The sequence below is a fragment of the Rattus rattus genome, chromosome 3 (assembly GCF_011064425.1).
Source record: "Rattus rattus isolate New Zealand chromosome 3, Rrattus_CSIRO_v1, whole genome shotgun sequence".
NCBI lineage: Eukaryota > Metazoa > Chordata > Mammalia > Rodentia > Muridae > Rattus > Rattus rattus.
This window is the reverse complement of record NC_046156.1, coordinates 29,499,426-29,517,919: the sequence shown is the minus strand read 5'-3', so window position 1 is coordinate 29,517,919 and position 18,494 is coordinate 29,499,426. Positions and strand designations below refer to the sequence as shown.

The following is an 18,494-nucleotide window of genomic DNA, read 5'->3' as shown; positions in this document are numbered from 1 at the left end:
ACGCCCTTCCTGTAATAAAACCCGGGATCATTTGTTGTTTTAGTTGAGATGTTTCTCAACTAAAATTTTTTTAAATATATAAAAAAATACTCCATTTGCGATTCTCACAGATGGCCCGGAAGTCTGTCCAAAAGTCACCCAACAGAGGATCCGCGGTAGCCTGCACTCCCATAATTCTTTGTTCACATTCACCTCACCCGCCAAACCTCAGCAGTAAAACCCGGCTCTACGGCCATCGCTTTTAGGATTCATCTGAGAGTCCACACTGGACCTGGAGCATAGCAGCAATTTTTCCCCATCATCTTTGTGCCTCCGTGTCCAGAGCTCCCCAATACTCTGTGACCTGGGTGACAGCGTCTCAAATTGGATATACGTCTCTTTTGACAAATCCTCTTCCCAGAAAGGGTCTGACGTGCACTGCAGTTTGCAGACTTTATACAATAAAAAACAAATTAGGGGCACGACTATAACACAGGCAGTGCTGGTCACCACGATGAGCAATGACCACTGTGAGTCCTGCCCTTCCACTCTGTTGGTAGAGAAGGTGATACACTGATCCTCTCGGGGCCCCACTCCTTTTGGACAGACACATGCCACATACTGACTGCCGGGCTCCAGGCCATTTATGGTCGCCTGGTTCTTGCCGTAGTCTGCATCTACTAGCAGCAGGTCCTTCTCACCAGACTTAGAATACAGCACAGTCACAGCAGACTCCTGTATGCTGCCGCTGCTGCTGCTGTTCCAGGTCAGAGTCACACTCGCGCCGGTTTCGCGGGCCACCCTGAGGTCTTTGATAGTGACGTTTGTTTCCATTGGCGCTGCCTGATCCATCAACGCCAACTCTTCTTTCTTACTTGCGCTGAGTGGAGGAAACTTCCTTCCGTTGTTCTCTATCTTTGCGTTGCTTTTCCCACCGGGGTGGAGCAGGGGTGGCTGGTGGCTCGTCCTGACGGTGCTTCCTGAGATGCTGGTTTTTACACTGGTGGTTGCAGAAGCAGCTGAGAAGATGGGAGGCAAAGAGGAGGGAGGAGGAGACAGTGTAGATGTAGAGAGAGCGGCGGCTGAGGAAGTGGGGTGGGAAGAAGTGTAAGAGAGTCCTGGCGACTTAGACGGAGGGGTTGATCTTCCTAATCCAGGCTGGGGATGGTTCTGTTCAGGGTGCTCTCCAGGGCTTCTTTCTGAAGTATCTGGTGATAGGGTGGTCGTAGCAACACCGACAACTGTCACAGTAACCACAGCCTCTGACGTCCCTGCCAGGTTTTTGGCTTTACAGCTGTAATCCCCAGCGTCCCTGTACATGATACCAGTCAAGCTTAAGATGGACCATCTGACTCCTTCTCCTGGAGACTCCTGAATTACTAGAAGAAAACAAATGTGTACACATGAAATCTAGGACCTGCCAAGTGCTGCAGAGTCGGTCTGTTTGGAAAATGACTGTTTAAACCTGTGTAGGGAGAAAACCAGGAGATCTGGGACATAGTAAGCTTTTGTCTCCCAAGCAGCATGCAGTTGTATACAGGGTGAATGGTATGTACTGCCCATGCCTCTGCATTTGACCAACAAGAGGATATGAAAACTAATCTTAAAAGCTTCCTCTCAGGCTGGAGAGATGCCTTAGTGGTTAAGAGCATTGACTATTCTTCCAGAGGTCCTGAGTTCAAATCCCAGCAACTACATGGTGGCTCACAACCATCTCTAATGAGATCTGATGCCCTCTTCTGGTCTGTCTGAAGACAGCTACAGTGTACTTATATATAATAAATAAATAAATCTTTTTAAAAAGCTCCCTCTCAGTTTTGATTGTGAATCTATTAGACTTTACTTGACTCTTTCTCAAATAAATGTTCTTCGCCCTAATTAAATGCATCTTTGCCCATACCTAGAAGGAACAAAATGTCATTTTCTGGCATAGAGGAGTTATAACTTTTATTCTAAATCATTCATCTCATATTAAACTCAGGTAAATTAGAAAACTATAAGCTCCCTTCTTTACAGAGGAACATATAAGATATATAGAATATTGCAGTATTTCTTTGCCATGCATTAAAATTTTTATCTGAAATTGAGACAGAAGGTTCCTAAAGGATATTATTACAGGAAGCAAGGTGCCAACAGCTCAGATGTGAACTTAAACGTCGGGAGCTAAACTGTAGGTCACCCACTAGCAATCTAGAGGAATATTAGACCTTGACTTCTCTGTTCCATCAAGTTTAATTTTTAAACCCCAATTCTAATTTTATTTTGAACAGTCCCAAAACTTCACCCTTCTAATTATCAGAATATCTTTGCTTCAGTGGGCAAAGCCTGGCTTGATCTTCACAGGCTTTTAAAAGAATCTAAATAATTAATATTTCTAAAAGTATTTTTGCTCCACCCTAAGCTCTCTGTGTAATTTAGTATTTAAATAGTTGTTCAAAAAAAACCATATAAAAGACTTTGAATATGTTTCTTAGGTTTTACAGTTTAAAATGAGTCTATCCAAGATAACAGAACAAGACAAAAGTCTCGCTAGCAATCGTGTATTTACGTCACAAGAAATTTCTACCTAAGGAAAGAAAATGGCTTGATCGTCTAATTATTTTTAGGTATTTATATAAAGTGATAAAATATTAATCAATAAAATGCACCGTTGAAGTCCCTTGCATCCATAGAACTAGGAATATAGTACAGAAGGCCCTGGGTTTTATTCCAAGTGTTGAAACAAAATTTCATTTGAATTTATAGCCGAAGGTGTAACTTGGCCGTAGAGACCTCGCCTAGCATGCATAAGGCCCTGGGCTCCACCGAAAACAAAGACAGAACCACTACAACCCATGTCCTCGCATCCCATGATCCTGGTGTCGTACGAATTAACTAGCCATTTAAATGTACACAAAGACACGAGATGCAGTCCAGGTTTTTGCAAACGGGTTCTGTGTCTGATGACTAACTATACCTGTAGCGTTAACTGGCGAGCTGTCGGATCGGGTCCACATCAGCTGTGGGGTGGGGTAGCCTTTGGCGTCACACCTCAGCAGAACGTTACTCCCCAGAGCAGATGTGATTTTGGTGGCCGACATCATCACAGACGGCTTCAGACACTTTTCCAACTCCACCCTCTGAAACGCGATTCCTTGGAGGTACTCCGGCTCGCTGCAGACCATCAGGGGATCAAGAAGCACAGCGGCATGGTCGGCGACTTTAGACAGCTCGATCACTTTGGAAATGTGACAGTCACAGAACCAAGGGTTGTCCTGTAAACCTAAAGCACAGAAAGAAAAGGGACATTAAGGGTCATCCTGAGAAGTCTGTAGCACAGCTCGCCTTGGGACAGAAGGTTGCCACATTCTCTCTCTCATTAAAGTTATGGGAGGTGGTTTAGCCCCTGGGAGCTCTGGTGGCATCTGGTTGGTTGGTATTGTTGTTCTTCCTATGGGGTTGCAAACCCTTTCAGCTCCTTCAGTCTTTTCTCTAACTCCTCCATTGGGGTCCCTGTTTTCAGTCCAATGGTTAGCTGCAAGCATCCTCATCTGTATCAGTAGGGCTCTGGCAGAGCCTCTCAGGAGACACCCATATCTGGCTCCTGTCAGTAAGCACTTCTTGGCATCAAAATAGTGACTGGGTTTGGTGGCTGCATATAGAATGGATCCCCAGGTGGGGCAGTCTCTGGAGGACTTCCCTTCAGTTCCTGCTCCACTCTGTCCCTGTATTTCCTCCCGTGAGCATTTTGTTCTCCCTTCTAAGAAGGACTGAAGCATCCACATTCTGGTCTTCCTTCTTCTTGAGCTTCACATAATCTGTAATTTTTTTCTTAGGTATTCCAAGCTTTTGGGCTAATATCCATTTACCAGTGAGTGCATACCATGTGTGTTCTTTAGTGATTGGGTTACCTCACTCAGGATGATATTTTCTAGTTCCATTCATTTGCCTAAGAATTTCATGAAGTCATTGTTTTTGATAGCTGAGTAGTACTCCATTGTGTAGATGGACCACATTTTCTGTATCCATTCCTCTGTTGAAGGGCATCTGGGTTCTTTCCAGCTTCTGACTATTATAAATAAGGCTGCTATGAACATAGTGGAGCATGTGTCCTTGTTATCAAGGACTAAACCACTAGTCAGTGAGTACACATGGAGGGACCCATGGCTCCAGCCGCATATGTAACAGAGGATGTCATTGTCCAACATCAATAGGAGGAAAAGCCCTTGGACCTGTGAAGTCTCATTTCCCCAATGTAGGGGAAGGTCAGGGCGTTGAGGTGGGAGTGGGTGGGTGGAAGTAGAGCATCCTTACAGAAGCAGGGGGAGGGGAGGGGGAGAGGAATAACATTTCAAATGTAAATACATAAAATATCCAAGAAAAAAGTTCTTGAATGGACAGATACAGTCACTGGCATACCTAGCACTTCCTCCACTCTGTACACTTGTTGTGGGTTTACTGCTTATATTATGTTAACTGGGGTCCCAAATTACACAGGAATTCATGCATCCGCGTGTGAATTCCTGACAGTCCCTGCCCCCAGTTGCTTCTAATTGGTGCTTCTAATTGGTAAATAAAGTTGCCGGCAGACAGTGGCTGGGCAGGGAGACAGAGGTGGGACTTTACCGCTGGAAGGAGAAGGTTAAAATCGCCATGCCAGGAAAGGATAGGATGGAAGATGAGAGCTGTGAAAGACAGAGAATCAGCCATGTGGGAGCCGGGGAAGAGCAGCCCCAGCGGCCTCTCCCCAGCTTTGGTCTGGGTAGCAAAGATGGAGTACAGATTTTAGTAAGGAATGCTTCAGGAGCATCAGACTGGAGGCATCAGCTATGCAGAAGTTTGAGAGCGACCCAGCCATTGTGCTGTTTAAGGCATATTAAAATGAAGGCCGTGTATGTGTGTGTGTGTGTGTGTGTGTGTGTGTGTGTGTGTGTGTGTGTGTGTGTGTGTGTGTGTGTATGTGTGTGTGTGTGTGTGTGTGTGTGTGTGTGTGTGTGTGTGTGTGTGTGTGTGTGTGTGTGTGTGTGTGTGTGTGTGTGTGTGTGTGTGTGTGTGTATGTGTGTGTGTGTGTGTGTGTGTATGTGTGTGTGTGTATGTGTGTGTGTGTGTGTGTGTGTGTGTGTGTGTGTGTGTGTGTGTGTGTGTGTGTGTGTGTGTGTGTGTGTGTGTGTGTGTGTGTGTCTTTCATTCAAGAATCCAGAGCATTTTGGCGGGTGTTGAGGAATGTATGCTGCTGCCAGTGGGGCAATTTGAGTAGAGCTAATCAATTAATGTTTCATATACTAACCTTTATTTTCACTTAATACCAACAATCCATGCGTGTGCACGCGCACGCACACACACACACACACACACACACACACCCCACATATATAAAATGAGCATATATATTGGAGTATATTATATATATGTATATATTTTTTCTTATTCACTTATATCTCATTCACTGCCCCGCTCCTGGTCATTGAACCCGGGTACCTCAGAATGCCATAAGTATGGGACAGAGATACACAGTCCTGGAGTACTCAGAGAGTGCCTTCCAGCCCGTCACAGAGTGCTAAGAGCTGCCAGCAGGGCCTGGAATGGGTCATGGGTTTGTGTAACCGGAAGACAAACTGAGATAAAAATGAGGCCTGAATCAGAACCAGCAATAGGAGGAGATAAGCCCAGAAAGCGACTTTGCATGGATGCCATATGTAGTGGCCACCAAAGGGATGTGCCCGAATCTTAGCACAAGAGGGCCAGCAGCAAGGGACATACAGGCTGAAGGTTTCCGACCGGGAGTATCTTCAGTATCTGCCTCAGCTTTGGGGACTGTGAGCTGACATCATTTGACTCTCAAGGATCCTGTCATTGAGAGCTTAAAGGCAAGTGGTTTACAGTTCCCAGAAAGGAAAAGAAAAATCCTTGTTGTGGAATGGCAGAAAGGTTGGTGGCATTGTCATTGGGGGTAAGTGTGAAGGATAGAACGAATGCTTTTGCAGAAGAATGTTCTCTCCTAACGGGAATGCCCCTGAGGAACCAAAGCTGATCTGGGGACAGAGCTTCTTGCAAATAGTGAAGACTGCAGCTGAAGAAGCATTCAGTGTAAGTAACCAAAGACACTTGGCTCATCCCCAGCCTCTTCTAAATGACCAGACTGAGAACGGCATTCAGCACACCCAAGGTGGTTCTTCAGAACATGCAGTAGGACAAACGTCTCCCTAGAGACGCTGTCCTCTAACCAACAGCTTCCTCACAAGCTTGAGACAAGGGCTGGCCTTGGAGAATTGTAGTTACAGCATTTGCTGACGGTCTGGGATCTGAGCTGAGAAGAGAACGTAGAACTGTGGAACTCCGACAGAGCTGGACACAGAACTGCTGGTTCGTAGGCCCTGCATTTTCTCTTCTGCCTACCGGTGCTGTAACAGCAGGTCACCAGGGCTCCTTTTCCTGCCAGGACTGGTTACTTTTTAATCTCCTATTTGAGAAGTTTGTTTTTCTCCTATGGGTGAATAACCTTGAATCCTCTCCTCTTACATTAAATCCTGTGAATCTATGACTAGTTCTCTTTTCTGTGGAATATTGGTGCCTTCACCTGGTTGCGTGCCATAAGCAGCCTTCTTGGTTTATTTGTTTGTTTTTCTTTCTTTCTTTTTAAAAATTAATTTATTTACTTTATGTATCTGAGTATACTGTCACTGTCTTCAGACATACCAGAAGAGGGCATCAGATGGACTACAGATGACTGCGAGCCCCCATGTGGTTGCTGGGAATTGAACTCAGGACCTCTGGAAAAGCAGTCAGTGATCTTAACCACTGAGCCATCCTTCCAGCTCCTCTCTTTCTTTCTTTCTTTCTTTCTCTCTTTCTTTCTTTCTTTCTTTCTTTCTTTCTTTCTTTCTTATGTTGAGTAACTAAATTTGAGTACAAAACCTAATATCTAGGCTGAAATTCCAATTCTAATGTTCTCCACAACATTAGACAGTAGCAACAACCTCTCCCGAATGTATGTAAGGACGGCTGTTCTGCCACGGATGTACATACAGGTTACTAAATTCATGTAAACTACCTGACAAAGGATGATTTGTGATAAAAAATTATATCTGTAAACTTTAACCATCCTTCCTGAACATAATACTTTAAACCCATTGATGATTCAAAGTTTCAAATTGTGAATAAGCTGTAGCTAACACAGAGATGTTGTTGGTATACACAGATTTTCTCTTCTCTAAGCCATACTTTCTGGCTATTGGCAGAGGTTAAATTGTAAGATCAGCACACCTCTAACAGCAAACGAATACAATCGAGTTCCAACCTCACTTCATTCGTAGATGTCCGGGTATTCATCCACTGTTGTAAACGCCAGCTGATTGGATATACTAAGGGCAGGTTTAAATGTGGTATGGAAGATGAGTGGAGGTGGGGAGGAAATGGCATCTTCCCTAGCCCTACTATGCATGGGCTCTAAACGGGACTGGGAAGCCTGGTGGAGCAGCCCCTACCTCTTCATCTGAAAGAGGAGAAAACTGAGAAATCTCGAGTTCCCTCTCTCCAGAAACAACGTTTTGTCTGTCTATAAAATAAAAATAAAAATCATGGATTGGAGGAAATTTAAGGTTGGTCTGCAAATTAACACTGCAGTCAGTTACCACCGGAATAGCAGAGTGGTGAGGTAGAATGCCTGATCTGTAACACTGTAACATTGTTACTCATCAGCTGAGGCATGAAAGGTGCCTGCTCACAAGAACAAGGTGGGCCAGGTGTGGTGGTAAATCCGTTTAATCCCAGTACTCAGGAGATAAAGGAAGACAGATCTCATAAACTATGAGTTCAAGACTAGCCTGGTCTATATAGCAAGTTCTAGGCCGACCAGGGCTCAATAGTGAGACCTGTCTCTGATGAATTGGTTTTATAAATATTGGTTAAGTAATTCACTAGATTTAAAGTAAAAACAAGCTGTCCTGGTTTCATTCCTGTTGGAGTAATAAGGTATACTGCCCAAAAGCGGGGGTTGGGGGAAGATAATTGGCTTAAGAGTCCATTATCATAGAGAAATCAAGGTGGATTCTTAAACCATCACATCCACAGTCATAAGCAGAGAAAAGATATGCATGGACCATTGCTTGTTTGGTCTCTTAGTACTCAACTGGCTTCCTCCATGCGGTGTGCTGAGAAACACAACAGTCTGGGAAGGGTCTCCCTTAGTGGGGTCTTCAGTAAATGGGAGAAGGGAAAAACCCGAAAGCTTCCTGACAGGGAAGCACTGGCTCCAGGACTATCTAACCAGGTAGGAGCAGAAACAGACAAGCTATTCTAAAAGAGTTGTTGCTTCCATTTCCCGCCCACCCCGCCATTGTTTGTCTTTGTCGTTGTTGTTGCCGTTGTTGTTGTTGTTGTTGTTGTTGTTGTTGTTGTTGTTTCCGTTGCTGTAGTCTGGTGAGATTTGAATGAGAATGACCACTGTAGGCTCATTTATTTGAACACTTGGTCTCTTGCTGGTGGAACTGTTTGGGAAGGATTGGGAGGTGTGGTCTTGTTGGGCCAGGTGTGTCACTGGGGTTGAGCATTGAGCCAGATCCAGTCTCTTGTTCTCTGCTACCGGCATATGGATCAGCTGTAAGCACTCAGCAGGTCTGCCTGCCACCCCACTTCCCATCATGACAATCATGGATGATCTGAAGCTGGAAGGAACCCCCCAATTAAAGGCTTTATTGGTAAGTTTTAATAAATTTTCTTTATATGTTTCCTTGCATAGTGTCTCAGCAATAGACATCTGCTTTCTCCCCTGAGTGTACGTGGGGGTTGAAACCTCAAGAGAAGGTTGTTCCCTAAAAGACTCTATGTTAGCCCTTATACCTGACTGGCAAGAGTATAAACTACAGCAGTCACTATGGAAGTCACTGTGGAGGCCCCGGAAAACAAACAAGCAAACAAGCAAAAAACACTAGACTACCAAATCGCTCAGGAGTATCCCTACAGGGGACACACCCAAAGGACTCTATGTCAGCACACCTTGGACACACACATACTCATGTCTACTGTCTGTCATACTATCACATGGAACCAAGACACGGACCCGGCATGGATGTCCACGAGCAGACAAGAGGATAAACAGAATGAGGTGCATACACACAACGGATGCTTTTCCAGATGCAAAGAAAAAGCAGAATCATGGCATTTTATTTTCAGGAAATTGGATGAAGTTGGAAACCATTGTGTTAATGAAATAAGCCAGGCTCGGAAAGACAAGCACTTTGTGTTTTCATTCAGAATCTGGGTTTAAATTATATCTCTGGGTAGATACATATGTGTATGTATAGGTCACGAAAATAGAAAAGGGACCAGGAGAGGGGAGGGAGATACTTTGAGTGGGGAGGAGAGACATGGAAATGAAATGCAGTGTGAAGGCAGCGGGAGGATGATTTGGGAAGGAAGGGGACGAATAAGAGAGGAGCGAGAGGTATGGGAGGGAGGTCAGTGTGTGTGTGTGCATGCGTGCATGTGTGCGTGTGTGTGTGTGTGTGTGTGTGTGAATATGAGCAAAGTGTACATGTTAAATGTATACATGTGAAATGTGTACATGTGAGAACCCTACATACATGCAAAACTAGTTTAAAAGTATGTAAAAAAAAAAAAGACCCTTCATATAAAGCTAGAAGACACAGCCAATGCAGTAGGGCACATCATTGTGACCAGGAAACACAAGAAGTGTGCAAATAGTCAAGCAATATGACTCCAAAGATCAACAATATCAAAATGACAGAACTGCCGGACAAGCAATTCAAAAGTCTAATTTTGAAAATAACGACCTCCTTGAAAATACCAATAAACAGATGAGTGAAAAAGTCAATCCAAGTCTTATATGAGAAATTTTCTAGTGAGGTAAAGATTCTGAAAAGAGACCTGACAAACAGTTCAAATACAAAACAAGATTCAAAGTCAGCAGAGAGTGTCACCAGGAGAATAAATCCAGGAGAAGAAGAATATCAGACATTGAAGACAAGAGTGATGAGATATTACATTTGGATAGCAACACACACACACACACACACACACACACACACACACACACACACGAGACAATGACCATAACCTTCAAGCTCTCTGAGGCATGTCTAAGAAACCAAACACGCAAAGCTTTGACACAGAAAGAGATAAGATAAAGTTTAAAAGCAATGTAGTTTAGCAGAAAACTTCCCTACTACAGGGGGAAACCTGTCCCAACTAAATGTGAGAAGAAAAGAACCTCTCTGTGTTCTATGATAGTTAAAATTTCAAGAATACAGAACAAGGAAAGATATCGAAAGCTGTAAGCCAGAAGCACCAACTGTCAAGCACAAAGTTACGCCATGAGGTCACCTATCAGAATAACAGTCTCTCGGGACGGAACTTGGCGGTCATGGAGTAATGCATTCCAAATGCTGAGAGCAGATATTCGCCGACCTAGCAAAGCTGTCTCTTAAAACTGATGGATGAACAGAGCTTCCAAGTTAAACACAAACACAACTTACAACCACTGCACAATTTACTGCAGAAGACATCAGAAGGAATCTTACGCATATCATAGGAGAAAAAGAGATCCACACACACATGAGAGATAGGAAAAGAATACACTTCACTAGAAGAAAAGGAGATTTAGAAAAAGTTAAATATTATGATTTGGTAAACCAGAAAAACCTCTAAAACAGTGGTTCTCGACATGTGGATCATGACCCCTTTGGCAAACTCTATCTCCCAACACATTTTACAGTTATGAGTTAGGAAGCAAAAATAATTTTATTGTTGGTGGTTGCCACAATGAAGAACTGTATTAAAGGACCACAGCATTAGGGAGGTTGAGAACCACTGTTCTAAAATGATCCTTCTGCATCAACAAAACAGATCCGACATATTTAATGTAAGACCTGAAGCAATGAAGCTACCAGAGGAAATGTCAAGATACAGGCATAAACAATGAATTTCTGAATAAAATTCCAATGCCTCAAAAAGTAATAGCAAATAAGAACACTAAACAGAATCGGGTTCTCCCAACAGCATGAGGAGAGTAACTGCAGCATAACCCACAATTCTCCTCCTCCTCCTCCTCTTCCTCCTCTCCCTCCTCCTCCTCCTCCTCCTCCTCTTCTTCTTCTTAATAAATTTTATATATAAAGATTTTTCCTTGTCCAAATATCACTACCCACAGTCAGAACCCTTATATTCTTAGTAATAAAACCTTTTTATATCTTACATCTGTACTTTCTTTTTTATTGAAATTTTTAAATTTACATTTCAATGCTATCCCCATTCCTGGTTTCCTGTTCATAACCCCCCCATCCCACACCCCTCTCTCTTCTTCTATAAGGGTGTTTCCCCTCCCCAACCACCCACCCCTTCCTGCCTCCCTGCCCTGACATTCCCCTACACTGGGAGGTCCAGTCTTGGCAGGACCAAGAGCCTCTCCTCCCATTGGTGCCCAACAAGGCCATCCTCTGCTACATATGCAGCTGGAGCCATGGGTCTGTCCATGTGTACTCTTTGGATGGCGGTTTAGTCCCTGGGAGTTCTGGTTGGTTGGAATTGTTGTTCATAGTTGCAAGCCCCTTCAGCCCCTTCAACCCCTTCAATCATCTCTCTTCTTCTAATGAAAGGAAATTCAGGGGCTCAAGAAAGAGGGAAACTTGTCTAAGGTTACACAACCGGGCAGGCAGGATTTGAAGTCAAGTGTCTGGATCTTAAAGCATTCAGTTGTGACTCACACCACACTCAGCTCTTGGCCACCTTGGGAAGACGATGATTCTTTCCTTCTGATTCCACACCAGAGGAGGCTAAAGCACAAAGAGATTACCTCTTTGATTTCTTAAGTCTCTTAGAGTCCTGACTAGCCCCACATTTCTTTTAGCCTCCTAATCTAATAAACCTTCTAGCACAATTCGTCTCTGTCAACTAAAAATATCCACACCATTGGGCAATGGCTCTAAGCTGTCTGGAGTGCAGACACCTGTACAGGGAAATATTCAAGAGTTAGAACATTAACCGCTCCATTCATACTTTAAAACAATTATTAAAATGTGTCAGTTATGAAAAAATTAAAAGTCAGCCCTACTGGTTACATAGCAAAGTTATATAAACCAAGAGGAAAGATTTTCTAATTCCTCAATAACATGAAGTCTGTTTGTTTCCATCTTGAAACATCTAAGGTCCAAGGTGCAGATTTTTAAGATGCGAATTAAACATAGTTATATGAGAACTGACCCAGTTCATTTCGTCTGCCTGGTGTTCTTCCTCGTGGGGACAAAGGTACAAGAAGTTGCTAAGGTTAAACTGTTACTCGCATTCCTTGAAGGAAATACACAGTTACAGAGTGATTTGCATTAATAACTTCACCACAGTTCTTGGATGGGACCACTGGGCACGGCTTTATCCCTTCTCAGAGAGAAATTCAGTATTTTTTATGCATCAGAATAGTTGGATTAAATTGGCTATTTCAGTGTGTGTTTGGGAAGTCAGAAACAGATCCCTGTACAAAGCTTATTATGCGAACTGTAACCCTTCAAAGAGAGAAGAGACCCCATTTAGCTTTGTGTAGGCTGCGGTGTACAGCCGTGAGATGGGAAAGGAAAGCCTCTTCACAAATGACACCTTGCTTTGCACCTACGCAGAGACTCTTCTGAGGTGAGCCTTAAGTCATAAGCATGGAAGATAAGGACATAACGCTAAAAATTGAATTTAAAGACTCTGCCTATCTTGTGGTGCAGAGATATTTCTGAAACGGTTCCCAGGAAGCTCTAAGAGTAAAATAATAATAAGTCACGTGCCATCAAATTTTAAATAGTCCTTACCAGATACACTACATAGAGGTGAATGGGTCAGCCAGAATGAAAGTGTTTATAATTCACATAATTGATTAAAGAGATAGATCCAGTAGTAAAGGCCAATGGAAAATGACCCTTAAAGACAGCAGAAGACCGGGACAGAGAGTACGTGTGTGGAGGATTACGTGCAAATGATTGGGGAGAAAAAACGGTAACCTGGTGACATCATTAGTCACTAAGGCAAAGCGAAATGATTCAGCTACTTGATTGGTCTGCTGACTCCCCGGAAGAGCTGAAATAAAGGCTCGGCATCGCAAAGTGTACGGGAGGACACAGAACAACCAGGCTGTCCCACAGGGCCAGGGCAAGGCGTAGTGCTAAGTACCCACTTTGGAAAATGGGCAGTTTCTTTAAAACTTACACACTCCGCCACTATTTAACACAGCAGTGTTGACCTTAGGTACTTATGCAAGAGAAATAAAAATACACACCACATAAGACCGTTTTGCGGGAGCATTTAAAGTTGTATGAGAGTATTTAAATTCATAAAAGCCCCCAAACTGGAAAGGGTAAAGGTGCCCAATCAGGGGAAGGCTGAACACTGGTTCGTACAGTGGAGTTCTGCAATAAGACACCGCTGACAGGTGACATGAATGGGTCAGCCTCGGAAACAGCTGCCGAGAGGCAGAAGCCAGGCACGGGCATGCACGGCGCAGGAGGCGCCGTCCCTGTAGCTTGCTAGAGCAGGAGATGGAAATCAGCATAGCGGCTCCACAATGTGGCAGCGGCACGAGCGTGAGAGATGAAGATGATGGCCAGGTTAAGTGATGGAATATCCTCTATCTTGATGAAGGTATCGTTGTCAAGGGCATGCTTCTATAAGAATTTACTGAATTGTATACTTCAGATCTTGCATTTCGCAATGTACAGAGTATGTGTCAGTCCCTCAATTAAAAAAAACTTATAAAAGATCAATGATGTCTGTGGAGATGAATGACATCTTGATGAATGAGACTTGATGCTGCTACCTTCCCGGCTGTAAAAGAGGGGGTGACAGTTATAGACGTGCCCCCCACCCCTGCCAGGCTGTTTTGATGGCAAGAAGTCAGGGTGTATCCATAGGTATTGGAAATGGTTGTTGAACTAAATTAATGCCTCTGGGGAATTCTGTGAAAAAGTTCAGACTGCCACTGCCTTCAGGCAAATTCTACTATGTTTACAAGTGAGTAAATTTGGGCACCAATTAAAGAAAAAAAACAACACTGAATAAACATTTGGTGCCCTGTCCAATTATTAGGTTGTCCCTCTAAGGTTCAACAGTAGATGATGTCTTACATATGTGCCTATGTAAAGAGCTGGAAACCTACCAGCACTATAATTTTTAACCTGAATTCCACAACTCCAGTTTAGGGTTTTATCCGTACATTAAAATGTTCTTTCTAAGTTGGTGCTTTTACTCACCTAGATCGGAGAGAGCAACTCAAAGCTTGTCCCTACTTATTCTCTTTTAACTAAAGACACAATCTGAAAAGATTCTCCGAGTGAACATATACTCCGCACCATGTCACATAGAAATGGGAACGGGCCCACAGGACCTAGACTCCTACCTCAGCGTCCCCACCACGTGCTGAGCGCATCGGAGCAAGTGGCTTGACTGTGCCTTACGACTTTATCTGTAGATATTATAAACGGTCCTTTCTACAGGTATGACCCAGGACCAGAAGAGCATGTAGAATCTCCAACTCCCCCCACCCCAAGACAGGGTTTTTCTGTGCAGCCCTGTGTAGCCCTCTATGGAGAGGTTTAACAAAAGCAGTGGTACCCCGTCCACACTGAAGGACCTAAGTAAGAGGTTGAAAACAGAACAGAGCAGCAGAGAGTAGCTGTGCGTACACTGGTGTGATCATATGAGTGTAGCAGGTAAACTCTCAGATCGAGAGCAGCTTTCTCCCCATGCTTTCTACATGCTCACATGCACACACATGTGCACACATGCACATACATGTGCTCACATGCCATTACATATTACAGGAAACACAGCTAAGCATGTATAGATTAACTGAATTCAGGAGGTAGAGTGTAACTCGGTGATGTATGCTTATATACTTAGCAGGTGCAAGACCCTGAATTAAATCCTTGGTCACACACACACACACACACGAACACACACACACACACGAACACACACGCATGTACATGCGCCCGCACACACCCTTAAAACTACATAACAAGGCACCTATGCATAAGACGCCCAGGAGCTTTCAAACCTACCAAGAATAATTCTTTTCGGTGGAAGGTCCGGCCTTCTAGAAGGTGTCATTGCTAAATGAGACCAGCTGTCCAGGAAATCGGGTGGCAGTGTGGTTAGTCTGTTGCTTGACAAATCCAAGCAGGTAAGGTTCCTGAGATATCTGACCGCCTCGTTTGGCACACTGGTTATTCTGTTATTGTGCAAGTCCAGCGTCCTCAGGTGGGGCATGTCCAGCAGAGACACCCACGGGAACGCGGTCAGAGAATTCCCATCCAAACGCAACTCGTGCAGCTGCTTTAGGTTGTAGAAGCTCCTGGTCTCTATGCTGGCCACCGAGTTGTAAGTCAGCCAGAGGTACTGCAGCTCCACCAGGTAGTAGAAAGCCTCGGCGGGGATCCTGCGGACCACGGTCTTCTCTATACGGAGCTTCGCGGTGTCCACGGGGAAGTTTGTTGGGACTTCATTCATATCCAGGTCGTTACACAACACCGACCTGCTATCACAAGAACAATGTAAGAAGATCTACTCCCCGTGACTCACTTTAAAAGAAAGCCTTTCATTCCCTCCTGGTTTCTACCTAACATTTGTTTACTCTGGAAGCCTATTTATCAATAATGTCAATATTGCATCATCACCATCACCATTATCACCATCACCATCATCATCTCCTTCCTCAACATTTCCACAATGTGGAAACCATTTGACTGAACCATACAGAATGGATATTTTCATCGTTAAAATTGATCAATTATGAGCAACGTCGTGGTGTTAATGGACATTTATAGAGGTTTTTCGTGCCAGGCTTTAGAAACACTGCTCATATCCATTTCTTTGTCAGCCATCACGGCTTCCCCAAGAGGAGGATGGTGGATAACAGAATAAAGGAAGTCGAGCTCCTCTGTCTTCGCTGTGGCTGGAGACTGCTGCTTCACCCGACGCACAGCCCCATTACCCCGATGTCAGCTTATGATTGACTTAAATGGATGTAAAATTCTATGTGTTCCTGGCACGAAAGTTCTCAGCCAGCATTTGCTGCTGTTACCAACAACTGATTAAACATCTAAAATGATCCGTGCCCTCCAACGGTAGACAATGTCTCCCTGCCAACCAGCCCGTGGGATGCTATGGAACGACCTGTCCAGCCTGCTTCTGTCCAACTCCGAAGTGAATCCCTTTTAAAAGAATCTGATCAAAGCCATGAACTGGGGCTTGGGATGGACCTCTGTCATAGAGTGTTTGCCTGGCATGCTGCAATCCCTTCATTAGGTCCTCAGAACAGCGTAAACCAGACATGGCGCTCACCTGTAGTCACATTAATCAGGGGTCAGAGGTAGGAGGACCAGACAGTCAAGATATTCTGAGGCGCAGGGAATTCCAAGGTAGCCCAGACTACATGAGAGCTTATCGTTAAAATAAAATAAAATAAAATAAAATAATAAACTGTCCCTTTTATGAGAGAACCACTTATGGAGGCAGGGGCAGATGTCAACACATTTCTTTCTGCAGAAGGAGTGCTGTAAATCTTTGGGATAACAGGTGCTAACCCGTGTTGTTTCCATTGCATCTTACTTCTCAGGAAATGTCTCAAAAAGGGTACCAGAGTTAACTAAAAAATATTCACAAAGAAATTCTAATTGAATCATTATCAACATCAATATCGCCATCATCACCACTACCATCATCATCGTCATCATCGTCATCTTCAACATCATTGTCTTCTGCGTTGGGCATCAGATGCCTGTCCTTAGACCTGTCAGGTGTGTGTTGTACCATTGAGCTATATTAATTAATTATCAATATAGCTAAATTTTAATTATTATTTGATTAAAGTTGCATTACTCTTATATTAGGCTTTGCTTCAGAAACTCATTATTTCAACTAGCAAAATCACAAGAATGCATTTATTTTATTTTAGTAAATACTCTCAAAAATACTCTTAAAAAACCAGAGTCTCCCATATTTGGCTAGTAAGAGTTCTGTTTTGTATTTGCCTATATGTAAAAGGATTTATGTGCATCCTAAACAAATTATAATTTTTGCTGTGTTAAAGCAACATAGAGACTTAACAACGTCTATGAGGGCCTAACAATATCTGCCGCAGGTGGTATTTTCCAGACATCTTCACTTTCGTAAATCAACCTCACCAACTTCACTCTTGCTCTCCTACCACCAAGTTGTTAGTAATCCTCGGGTGCCATCGGAAGCGCTGATAACGGGCGACGACGTCAACAAGCCCACAGCTCCTACCCAACCTCCCTCTCTGTGCTTTCTGTAACAAGTCTGAGCTCCCGCCCCACCCCCACATGGAACATGGTTTGCTCTCCAGAGAAGGGTATCGTGTGCACATAGGTATAACAAACATGTTTGTAAGACAGGAAGTGCTTTTGGAATGTCAGAGACCCGTGTGAGGCTTCTGGAGGTAGGCATTGCCCACAATAAGAATAGTAAGGCGTTAGACAACCAGCTAATAAAAACTGAACCAAGTCTCACAAGTTTAAACTGCCTCTCATTTTTAACAAATAATTTGCCCTCATTAAATTAGAATGATCAGCCTAGGTCCTTTATTTTTTTAATCAGGACAATCAGAATATTAGTAGCAAGGAGAGAGGCGTACCTTGATCCTGAGCCTTCGTGTCTGCCATGATACTCACAGGAGCACTGAGAAGGGCAGGTACAGTTCACTCCTCCCAGGAAGCTAAGCACAAGGCACAGGCAGGCAAAGAGCCACATAGCTCCAAGGTGGCTCCCTGAACAAAAGGTAAGGGCCAAACCGAGAGCATGTAGAGGCTGTCACACCGGGAATGCCGGCCGACATTTAGTATCAGCAGCTTAGCGGGATTAGCTGAGATCTGAAGTTACTTAACCTTCAAGTGTCTTGCAGGGGATCAATCCGCCCAGCCTTTGAACGTGGGCTCAGCCAAGTAACACACTTGCTAAGGGAAGTGAAAATCAAACCGTCAGGTCAATTCAATAGTTCCCCGCGTCTAGATTTGCAAGGAAACCCACCTCAGGCACCTTTCCTATAGATGGAACTTAAAAACTTTCCTGGAGCTTCTGTTGCTTAAAAACAGAACCGGTGTTACAAAGTATCAGTATCTTGGCCTATGCTAAGATTTTTCAGTAGTTTCTTTATACAGATATGGTCCCCTTTTTCTTTTTGCATCTTCACCAGCAAATGTGACTTTAATTCAAATTTACTTCAAATATAGTTACCAGTCTTGCCCCAGATTGCTCATCTCCCCAAAACCAAGTCAGCTAGACATATACTGTTGCCATAAGACCCCTCAACCCACTCCTGACCTGTCAGAGCTACAGCTCCAGTGAGAACAAGTCCCGAGTCTCTCCCAGATCCTTGGGGTATGCATAAGATGTGCCCAAGAGTGTTCATTTCTAATGAAGGTAATGGTCTCTGTTCAAAGCTATATTTAATTCCGAGTCTGGGGCATCAAAACCCTATTTAAGGATGGACTGAGGGCTAGGGTTGCAGCTCAGTCAGAAGTGTGCCTGC

General features: G+C 43.9%; 1 protein-coding gene across 1 annotated transcript; it reads right to left on the bottom strand.

Moving 5' to 3' along the window:
• Positions 1-207: 207 nt before the first annotated feature.
• Positions 208-17,716, bottom strand: Lrit3 (leucine rich repeat, Ig-like and transmembrane domains 3). The gene is made up of 4 exons (XM_032896628.1): positions 17,601-17,716; positions 15,007-15,479; positions 2,936-3,241; positions 208-1,358 (listed from the first exon to the last, which is right to left on the bottom strand). The coding sequence occupies exons 1-4, from the start codon at positions 17,714-17,716 to the stop codon at positions 208-210; spliced, it is 2,046 nt and encodes a 681-aa protein (XP_032752519.1).
• Between the last annotated feature and the right edge of the window lie 778 nt (positions 17,717-18,494).